Source organism: Phaethon aethereus, assembly GCF_964289735.1.
Source record: "Phaethon aethereus genome assembly, chromosome: 1".
NCBI lineage: Eukaryota > Metazoa > Chordata > Aves > Phaethontiformes > Phaethontidae > Phaethon > Phaethon aethereus.
The window spans coordinates 125,169,961-125,182,092 of NC_138575.1; the positions used below are offsets into that span (position 1 = coordinate 125,169,961).

General features: G+C 35.3%; 1 protein-coding gene across 1 annotated transcript in view; it reads right to left on the minus strand.

Moving 5' to 3' along the window:
- Window positions 1–12,132, minus strand: part of USP9X (ubiquitin specific peptidase 9 X-linked) — a gene marked incomplete at both ends in the record, with an annotated part of 78,957 nt that overhangs the window by 49,658 nt on the left and 17,167 nt on the right. Inside the window, 4 exons of the mRNA XM_082009345.1 lie at window positions 3,074–3,207; window positions 8,472–8,608; window positions 9,544–9,750; window positions 11,260–11,364. Coding sequence (XP_081865471.1) covers window positions 3,074–3,207; window positions 8,472–8,608; window positions 9,544–9,750; window positions 11,260–11,364 — 583 coding nt within the window. The remainder of the gene's footprint in view (window positions 1–3,073; window positions 3,208–8,471; window positions 8,609–9,543; window positions 9,751–11,259; window positions 11,365–12,132) is intronic.

The following is a 12,132-nucleotide window of genomic DNA, read 5'->3' on the forward strand; positions in this document are numbered from 1 at the left end:
AAAAAAAAAACAAACAAACAAACAAAAACCCACACACCCACAACAAAAAAAACCACCCAAAAACAAAAACCAGTGTCCCTGAATATTTTCCATCTCAGTTTCTTTCTACATTTGCCCAATTTATTTTCCACACTGTGCATTCCACAGGAAGTCCAGGTGCGATATCCTTAAAAATTCTTTCTATGTACAAGAGCAGAAGAATGAACAGAGAAATTTAGATCAAAAAAATGACTGGTTGAAAATTGAAGTATAATTAGTGATAAACACATAGATGATCATATGGCACATTTTCTACACATAATTACATTTCATTAACACTTTGGATTTTTTTATTACTTCAGAAAAACAGAAGATAAAGAAGAACTGGTGGCTAGCAATCTTTTAACGTTTTCAAAAGGTCTTTGATAAATAGTCAAAAAGATGAAATTGTGACCTCCTCCTTCAGGGCTACACAATGCAATAGCAGTTGTCTCGTCTCATGAAGTACTTTGCAGAGTTGGAGGAAGGGGTGGCCAGTAGAAGAGAAAGTCATAGAACATGGCAAAAATTCTGAAACATAGATTAGGCTTTCCTTTAACTTTAAAAAGGCAAACATATAAAAGGGAGTACGAGAGAAAAGAATACGCATTAGTCAATAACAGGAGAAAAGCAACGCTGTTCTCCATCACAGAACAAAACTATGGAAGTCTTCAAGGAAAATGAAGATATGGCAAATTCAAAATCAATATAAAAAAAAAAAAATCACAAATTAAACAGTTGTTGTGGCATTAACTACCAAGATCATCTGTGGGCAACTACATTTTTTTTTTCTATGGCATTTGTTTGACCTGTTTGGATGTTTGCCTTGAATTTTCTCCCTCTGTCTCATTCTTCTTCTCCAGCTAAGCTTAATTCTACAGCTGTCCAGTTCTTTCTTTCTGTCCTCACAATCATAACATTCATTTTTTTCCTTTCAGTTATGCCCTTCCCTGTGCTGCCCCAGCATCTTTTTTCCTCCTCCAGGAAGGCACAGAAGGCAAACTTCACAGTGCTCTATGTTCTGCTCTATTTCAGTCTATAAAACTGAAACTGAAAGAGAAGTTGCACAGAAACTGTGTATTACAGTTTTAGTACAGTATCTGGAACATCAGGAGTTATTTTCTGGCTGCCCTGAATCATGTAATAAAGCATCTAATAAAAAAAATCCACACTACTGTTAACTTGTTTTTGTTCTCTGATGCAAATGATTAGAAGTTCTGCAGCAGCTTCGTCTCAAGAAAGCACAATTTAATTGCTTTGTAATTAGATTAAATTCTTTGCACATTTGTAATTTCTATTGTTCTAAACATGTTTATATTACTGCTTTACTGAGTCATTATAGTTGGGGAGGGGCAGGGCAATGGGATGTGCTTTTTGGCACAAGAAAAGAATCATGCAAGACATCATCCTAATTTTTCTGCCGAAGTCATCAACAATTTTCTAGATAAACAATATTGTCAAAAATTACCTTTTGACTTCAGAGTTCAAAAATAATGGAAATTAATTAATAATTATTTATACATTAATAGTACATGTAGGCTGTTTTTCAACAAAGACAACACTACATTAGAATATAGTTGTTGATTATGTGTCCTTCCTAACCCTGAGGCCAAACCCCAGATTTCATAGGTGGACAAAGTCCAAGAGAGAGCCACAGAATCACAGATATAGTTAAGGTCAGCATATAGTTAAAATGTGAAATTCCTTACAAATGAAATTGCATTTTTGCACCACTTTAGCAAAGTCAGAGCACTCCAACAGCTTACAGAATTTACATGAAATAATATTTGTTATATTCCAGAGAAGACTAAGGCTAAGACGGTATGGCTTGAAAACAGAATAAAGCATTTAGTATTATTTTAACATTAATTAGTACAATGCTATCATTTATTAAGAAGTTTAAACTAGAGTAACCTCCCCTCATGTATTCCTGAACAGAAAAGTATAGCTGCAGTATGCAGATTTAGTTTAAATGTCATTCTCATTGACCTATACCTGGCTGAAGCTATCGTCTTCAAATAGCACTATTCAAACAAGTATTCAAGGATGTATTTTGGATATCTTCTATCAAGTGCTCCAAAATTAAATGAAATCAAAAATTTAAGGTGTCTAGGCAACTTACCCAAGCATTAGAAGACACACACACCAACACACACAATTTCCAACGTGCAAATATCCTGTCCTCTCTGAACAATCTACACTGAATTCCTATGTAACACACTGTGTCATTTTTGAGATGTAACTGAAAGGTTGGTAGGATGTTATGATGCCAGGATAGAATGGTCCCTAGTTCAGTCAGAAAATTAGATGAGGAGGGTGTAAATCTCCTCCTCTCACTTCTGTTTGCTTAATTCTATATTTAAAGTACTCTGGTCCAGTGTAACAAAGAGCTTCCTAGTCTTCATTCTTCACTTCCCTACTTCTAGCTCAGTAGCTATAAAGCTAATCCAGAGTAAGAGTGTAAACTCATCGGTGAAGGGTTGAGTTTAGCCTGAAATATATAAATGCTAACATGATGTGCTGCCAAAGCATTGCTCATCACAAATGCAGAGAGAAAGCAACTAAACAGAAATGGCAGTTGCATGGCAAAGAGAAACTGTATCCCTGTGGTTTAATGTCCTTCTCCCTTGGAATGAACAAATTCCAAACACTGGCTTCAAATAGAGATGATTAAAAAACTTCTCAAAGGAGCCTACAAAATTTCAAAGCAGAAGTGGGACAAAATCCAAAGTTATTATTAGGACCTTCCACAAAAATAATCACTCTAGCTTAAGTAGGGCAAGATGATGTTTATCAATCCACAGATAAACAAGAGCTGCCACTTGCCCCTATCCTGCTGTAAAACACACCACATATTCAATTATAAAACAATGTTTACATTTTAAGTTTTTCATGCCCGATCAGACACCACAAAGGCTATCAAGCCCACAGATGCTCAAAAGTTAAACCAAGAAACTCAATAGTTACCGCGTTATAAGAATTTGCTTTTAACTCCATTTTCAACTGGAGTTTCATAAACTCTATTTATGAGGCAATTTTTATCTTAAAAACTTACCTTTAGCATACTGCCTCATGCTTTCCATATAGGCAGAGAGATTTTCTGCAACCAATGTAACTAGGGCATGATTGTGCTGAAGTTGATTGATTAAGTCATGTCGGTAAAACACATGGGGACTTCGCTGAGTTTGACTGAAATTAAAATACAAGAGTTATAAGAAAAGTGAGGAAGTCTTGCACCTAACAGTTCAGAAATCAATTTATGAAACTAATCTTTGATGCAAGGTCCAAATTTTCCTAAAAGATCTCCAAGAGAAAGCATATTAAGTGTCAGTATTTTTGCTTTTCCTTCTGACACATCAACAGTTCTTACCAGCTATTAAAAGCCATTAATCAATGAGGATTATACAGTTACAGTATGTATGAAAAACATGAAAGCAATATGAGCTGCTCAGTATGTTGGAGGGAGAATGTCTTTACCTGCCCACAAACTGCACAGTACAGACCCCTCAACTGCAGTATTAACTCCAATACACATAACCACAGTTTATTCCACATGCATCTGATAGTGTTTTACTTAGTGTTTTAATTTAGAAATTTAGAAAACTAGGTCAATTTTCAAAAGAAAAGCTTCTGATCTTAAAACTACAGTGAAAGAACACTAGCCAATATTCATGCCAATTCTTTCAATACTTCAAAAAACCCACGCAACTCTGCATTGTTTGTTTTTTCTAACAATACCTATCTGAAAAAATGTTGGTACAAACAGAAAAAAGCATAGCTACACAGAACATATAGTCTAAGAAAAACCAGAAAAGTTCAAGAAAAGAAATACCCCAAATAAATAATAGGATGATAATTTAAGACTATTATCAAGACTGACCAAAAATGCTGCTCTTAAACAATACTAGACCTATTTAGATTACAAAAGTAAACTGCAAGAGAAAATACAGAGCTTGGGTCCAAAACCGACATGCCACAAACAGTATAAAATTCCAGAACTTAGGGACTAATCACCTCTGCAGAATAGTCTCAAAATGCCTCAACTTCTGTAGATCAGAGCACTGGTCTCAGCTGCATAAACAATGCAAACTTGCGCTGCTCTTCCATGGCAAAGAGAAAAAAAAAAAACCAACACAAAAAACCCAGAAAAAAGCAGAGGGAGTGGAGGGGAAGAGAGGCATTCCTCATTGTATTGCCACTCAGCTGATCCCACAGCCTACACTAAGGAAATGTAAATGTCATTTCAGAAGTGTTCCCCCTTCCTTCAGCTCTTAGGAAAGTAGACCCCAGAATTAGCTGAATGGATTATGGGTAGGAATTCTCATCCTTCCTAAGAAACAGGGTCGCCATACTACATGACCTACAGCACTCTACAGTATCGCCACACAGTTTGAGTACAGTAGGGAAGGCAAGAAATCTCAGTTCCAACATCAGCCGATAATGACCTTGCAGCCAATAACCACATTTCACTGTAGATGTAACAACAACAGCTAAATTGATTCATTGGGCCAAAGATAACTGTCAATTTGGGTTTAAAAGACAGAAGCCATCAACATCCTTCCAATAATTTTGTTATCTGCAACCAACAGAATTTGGCCTGCTAAGCACAGAGGTCTTCAGAAGATTAAATTTCATAATATGCAGAGCTTTCCAAAACGGCTTGAAAGAGGCACTTAAACCAGAAATGGTATAGTAAAAAAAAAGGAAAAAAAAAAAAAAAAAAGAAAAAAAGACACAGACATCTGTCAGAGAAAAAACAATATGGATGGAAGCATGAAGGAAGAAAACATACAGGACATCATATACCCAGAAAGAACATCCTCTGTTTTCACTTTGAGAAACTTTCCAATTACACTTCATTCCATCTCCACTAACCCTCCTTGCTCAGCATAAACCAGCAGCAAAACCAGCACAAGACTGGGCGTCCCTATTTTAGTGGCTACCCAAGATGTTACCTCTAGATAGAGAGATGCATTTGCAAAGGATAACAGTAAATAAGAACATTGACTATTTGGGAAATACATATGATGAAACAACTAAAGGAACAAGCAGACAGGGTATTTTGCAGAATCAAGCTATCGGAGCGTATATTTATATACTCCTAATATTAACCCATTTGTTTCAATCTTATGAAGTATAGCAAAAACAAAGCTTTATTAGCAGAAGACTAAATAAATCATCTGCACTAGACTTTTACTTTTCTCCTTTCTCAACCACATGCACAAACAGTAAATTCAGACACATGGATTCATCTTCGTTAGCAACTACTAAAAGTTGAGTAGCTGCAAGAACTAGAGTTAGGAGCTGTGAGTTGTTACATAGTATTTGTGAGCAACATGTAAGATTTTATTTATTTATTTTGACTTTATATTTGATTTTTGCTAGGATGGAGTCAAAGGCAAGACGACTGTCTTCAGGCACAGAAAAAAGCTGATCTGACAAGACTTTGTAGCATGCTTTCTATAATTAAAGCAAACTCCACATGCAACTACAGAATTATTCCTTAAGCATCTGAAGTTAGACTATGTGATGAAGTTGCCATTTGGACATAATCCTTTAGTAATCACTGAGGAACATGAAAAACTGAAGTTAACAGCAAAACTCATCTTTTCATTGTGCTTCTAATAAATGGGTATCAAAATCCAATGTATAAGAACAAAAATTAGTGTTTTGAAATGGATGCCAAAGTGCTTTGGATATACTAAAAAAGACATGTAATAATTAGAATGCATGCTTATTTGCCAGAAAAATATTGGTAAAGGGACAAGGGTGAAATTCCAAACATATAACTTGCCCAACATAATACTGCACATGTAACTCTGCTTTTGAACTTGAGAGTTCTTCTACTAGACGGACAAATGCTATGTACCATTAAAAGCAGACAGTAAAGGTCCAAATAGGGACCAAACCCATCAAATCCTACTGTTTAGGCTAAAAAGTGACTTGAAGCTAGCATCATTGTTGCCTTAAAGCACTAACAAAAGCCCTAAACTCTTACAGAAGGTGCTCTCAATGCTCATTTAATTCTTCTGGGCAAGTAATTTAGGAGACCAATCTTACACTGCTTGAGTAGATACAGGTCAAACTTTAAGTGCTTGAAATTCATGTGCAGAAGGCTCTACCTCCACCAGTCAACACAGAGAAAATTAAGGTGATTAATTAGCTGTACACTAAAGGTCAGTACGTTGAGTAAAGTTGACTATTCCTTAATATTACTAAGTATCCTTGCACCCGTAAGAATCCTTGCGCCTAAATAACCATTATTTTCTCATGCTGTTCCAATTCTGGTTAAGCTAAACTTCCCAAAACATATTGCATTTCTTTGTGGTCAGGGCATTAAAATTTGCCAAAGCAACTGTATAACCAATACATCACTTTGCTCAACTGCATGAATGACTAGCAACAATCAAATCTTCCTCCTCAAAAGAATCTCTACAGTGCCAATGGCGTAACATAATTTATACTTATTTTTGCGAAGAATAAGCAGCCATAGTAGTTCTGCACCGAAATTTAGTTGCCAGTGCCAATCAACTGAACCACCCCAAAAGAGTAGTATATAGATTATGGGATTAATGTTGCACACACAAAGCTCTCTGAAATGTTTTTGAGGCAGTTGTCACAAACATCTGTTTTGATCTATTTTTGATCCAAATTCTAGAAGGATGTTAGAGATTACAGTTTTAAGTCAGATAAGGTAAGCTGACAGAAACAGGTATTAGATGCATGCATTACAATTTCCAAACTGTACCAGTGTTAAGAGTTATAAAAAAAAACCTCAGAGGACTGGAAGAAAGTCACTGCTAACTTCAAAATTATGTTTACTCTCACTAGGTTTCCCAGTCACCTGGGCAGTAATAGTACCTGACTAAAAATACTCCCTCAACAGTATCTTGCTAACAAAGGCTTCTCCACAGTAAGAGGTCTTTACAAATCCCTTGACTAAAACCTTTAATTCAAAGGTTACTTTCCTGCCATGAATGAGGCAGCAATTTATGAATTCTGCATAAATAGGGTATTATTACATACTGCAATAGAGACTTCCCTGAAATCTGAGCAATGGAAGAGATGGTCTCACAAAAAAGAGAAAAGAAGAGGTATTCAAGCAATCTAACTGTACATATACCACACAGTGAACCAAAATTTCCACAATCAAAAGAAGTTAGGTTTCTCCCAAGATTAATTCAGACCAGAAACCTAATCAGTACCTTGAATGAGCTCTGCTTCAATAATTACTTAAAAAGCAAAGCTTCTTTGTTAAGGCATTGTGCAAAAAAGCATTCAACCTGAACAAGTACCATGGACACCAGGTAGTTACATTCGCCTAGGTCAGAGCATGTAAAAGGTTAAGGACTCCCACAACAGAGAAAACAGACTTATCTGCTAATAAGCAGGTAACTTTGCAACCTTGTTGGAAAAACCTCAATCAATCATTAATGTGAAACTGTAAAGGATTAAAATGTTATGAAAATTGAGACAGATACTGCAAACCAAATGAATAAACCTCCAAAAGCCCGCAATGCAATATGATCACAGCTCCTTAACACTGTATCAGTAAGAAGATAACTGAAGGCTTATTTTCTTCAACTTCCCCTGCCTTGATCCTTCTTGTAAACAGACTGCAATAGCAACATTCATTTAAATAGTTTACCTGCTTACAAGAATGAAAACAAAGCAAGTATGCAACACCGATAAGCAAAGAACATTTTTCTGGAGTTTGTAAAAATTCCAATATGGACACAAAAACTGCTAGGGGCACAGAATCTCAGGTATTTCTGTAGTGAGGAGACATATAAGATAATGAAAACAAGCACATCTGTCTTAACCAGTCCAAACAGACAATGGCTTTTCTTTTTTTCTTCCTTCTAAAAAACAAACAAACAAACAAAGAAAAACAACTCCCACAACACAAAAAAACCCAACCAATAAAACAAACCCAACATTTCTGATCTCTTCCATTCAGGAGAGAGAATCAGTAGAGTATTTTTCCCATATTAAAAAAGTCGCCTTTGATTTCAAGTGCGTAAACTAGATGAGCTGCACAAATTTATCATCAAAGAATAGGGATGGGTGAGTATGCTTGTGTGTATGTGTGTGTGCGTGCGCATACATACATATATACACATAAAATATATTTATACTTTGTAAGCTAATTCCACTGTTAGGCAAGGAAGTCCATGCATAATAGAAAAGCAAACCCAGATTTTTCACAAGTCAGACTACTATTCTAAAAATTAATAAAAGCGTGTTTGAGGAACCAGTTAATGCTCTCTTACTGAACCTTGTTGCCTGAATTTTTAGAGGCTATTTATAAACATTAAAACAAATTCAAGAACATCTTCAAACACAAGTTATGATTCTACCTAAGCTTTCCATGCCTCTTGTAAAAAAATTTAAAGATTTGCCTCATTCTAACTCATTCAACAGACAAAATGTTATTTGCGTTCTATTCTTACCTCAAGTTTTGTGGTGCTTCACCAAACAAACTGCAAATTTCTCTAATTTGTTTCAGTGCAGGAATGACCCATTTGTCATTTGTACGAAGCTCTTCTATAAAACGATCTATCCACTGGATCTTTTGCGTATCTCGATCCTTAAAGAACAAGCATTTATAATCAAAATCAAGTATATTGCAGAAAGTATCATCATTCCCTTACTTTACTTGTTTCCAAGATAGAACAGAGCATACAAAGCCACACAAATACTACATCAACTGAATTCTGAAGCATACAAGCCTAAGAAAAGTATCTGAGCCGCACTACATGTTCACAGAAGCTATCAGTGTTACAAACTCTCTGCCTTCAAGCACTGAAGTATTCAGTACATATTTAAGAAAACCAGTAACTAGACAGGATCATCGGTTTGCAAAGAACTCCCTCTTTCCCTTCTTTCATTTATTTCTACCCACTGGTACTCAGAGTAAACTGCTATAAAATATCAAGAAACAATGATAAACTGTTTCTGAACAACTAAGAAACAAAACCTGCTAGTGCCTGTCAAGACAGATGATGGATTAATTTCTAACCACAATGAATTACTATTCTAGCAGACTTCCCCAGAAGTTTGAGTGGGGAAGGAGAGTGTGTAGTAGTTTTCACTGTCCTTTGCTAGGTCCTTTCTAATATTATACAAGACCTATAAAGACTTACTGAAAAAAAATCCCACCTAAACAAATTAGCATAACTGAGTTAAAAAAAAAGGCAAAGATAAGATGGGGCAGGTGCTTTTACTTTCTCCCTATTTACTTTGGTAGGCTTCTTTTCCAGTTCCTCCAAGTAGTGATTACGGTATGTCACCGATTACAGCAAGACAGGCAAACTGATGTATTTCACTTTCTCCAATTAAAACATGAACTGTGTTATTTAAAATACGTCCCATAATATTTTAGAAGTATCTGGATGTTGTTAGAATAATACACATCTATAAGGAACACTTTTGTTAAATTACCAAATCCCTTTAATTTTTCATGGGGGATGGAAGAAAACTGTCAGTGACTGATTTCACAACAGAACATATGAGATTACTCACCTGTGAACAGCTGTAATCTAAGATTTTTATATGGGCACTAAGAGCCTGGTCCATGATATCAACTGGTACATCATCACTATGAGCCAAATTCCACAAAAGGTTCAGCACTTTGTGTGCCATCACACCATCCTTATCATCCTCTGCAAGACGACGAATTAACTCAAGTAGTTTCTCACGCTGTTTCTTGCTTGCATTTGTCCAACTTGCCTAAGAAAGCATTTTATTTGATATGAAAACCGTTTTTTTTTCTAAATTCCACACATAACCTACACAGGTAACAAATGATGCAACAATAAAGTGATCCAACTATATAAAGAACTTTCCCGTTAATTTCTTTCATTAAAAATATCACGTTAGAGCAATACATGTCAGACACAATTGAACAGCTTTAGTTTTTACAACTGTGTAGTCAACTTGAGACTTAAAAAAAATTTAAAAGGATCTTTATTTAAAGATCACAGATGTGCTTGTAAAAGTTAACATTAGCATTGACAAGTTCACCAACAGTCAAAATAGAGTGGACTCAGCTGTTTCTTGCAAATGCTTTCTCAAAACTCCCGTACTTATACCTGAAAGACTTCTTAAATAACTTATAATCACTAAAAAAGTAAAATTTTAACATCACTTGTGTCTCCAAATCTGACTGAAACAAAAGTCCTCTGCATTAAGTTAGCCTTTTTCTGAGTAAGTTTCCAATGTAACATTAACCTCGTATCTCTCTCTCAAGGTCAGACACAGCTTGCGACAGTTTACACCTAGAATTTCTGAGAATTTTAGTTCAGTATCTGGATTACAGAACATCAGACCCATATTCACCAAACCAGAGGGGTTATTAATTGGAGCACAAATGGCACATAAGCCAAAATGTGACTGTCATACGTTTATCTAAAAATGGAAAACAGAGTCTACAAAGCTGGCTTCCATTTTCTAGTACAGCAGATCATCTCCTAAAAGTGAAACAGTAAAACAAGCTGGATAGCACCACTACTGTAAGCTACAAATGTTAATGTTAGCATACATAAAAAGCCAGTGAATAACCAACTTTCAGAAACAAGTTATTTTGTGATTTCAATCAAATCATTGTATGTTTATAAACATTCAACATTATCTTCCTGTTTCATTCCGCATCTATGTCAACCAGAGAAAAATTATTACATGACAAAGAGGAAGTTGGTGGAGTGGGGAACCGAAGTCCTTGATCTCTTCTACTTAAAGACTGGAAGCAGCAGCAATGCCTAGTAAACTTGATGAAACTTACTGTAATGCTACGAGAAGAACATTGTTTACGAAGTCACCAAGACATTTTGGAACAAATGCAAAAACGTATTTAAGATAAGTAACTTATTTTATTTGAAAAATTCAATATGCCTAGGATCGCTAAATGTCACTTTAATACTACAAGCCTCAACAGACATGCATTATCCAAAAGCATTTAAACCAGAAAACAAAGCTGTAACTAAACTAGTATAACTAGCCTTTCCTTTAGACGGGAAGGAAGTAAATCGAAACTCTCACAATGAATGCTCATTAAAGAATAGCACAGTCTAGCATTTCTAGTATTAAGTATTACAGACCATCGCTACAAATCAAGAAGTCTTTTAACACAGGAAATTGCCCACATCTAAAATAAGTACAAAATAGACATTGAAAGAGTCACAAATCTGTATCCAACTTCACAATTAATTTGCTGAATACAGTTAAAACATGCATAGTTACCTTAAAACAATCAAACAGGTGATCAAGCTGTTCAGGAGAGAAATCCCAAGCTAATTTTGCAAGGAGATCATGTACATTTTTTACAATGGCTTCATGTTTTCCTGCCTGTCAAGAAGACAGAAAGAATCCACTAACATTTGTAGCAATGCATATTAAGTCAAGGACCAAGATATCTTACGTCGTTTTTACAAGAAGACTGTTTGAGGTGGCCAGCAAGAAAAGCTGACACTGTGGCAAACGGAACACTTACTTCACTGAGGAGTCATAATATTTATATTTCCCTTGTATGTATAAGTATTTAAGTGTGCTCTGTATCTGTGCACACATGTATTTATTTAGAATATAAATACTGTGGTGTGACAGCATTTATTTTTTGTACAAAATCATGCTGGGTCAGTAGACAAAGTCTAAAAGGGTATTTTAACTTACAAATTGGTATTTTAATTTACTGTAGTTTTGGGTTTTTTTTGTTTTTTTGTTTTTTTTTTTTTTAAAGGACTCAAAATCTACTTCCTCAATGAATTTAATTACGGTGTTTTAAGCTGTAAAACAATTTTTAGTATTTCTACATAGTTTCTTAGGCTGAAGTACTTCCTTTGCGCTAGTAGATTCATGGACAACTAAAGCTTTCTATTACAAACAACTTGTTGGCAGACAACATTTTAAAAGTCCAGCATCTTATAAACTTGCAAAGTCTAACAATCAAACAACTAATGGCAAAACATGGAGTTATATACTAGACACAGTTATTAAATGAGAGTTTGGTGTATATCACAATTTTGACATTTAAGGAGGAAGACAATAAGGAAAAAACAGCTAGCTCAATTTTAACTATGTGCGAGAAGAAAATTTCCTTTCTACATGCCCAGGCTG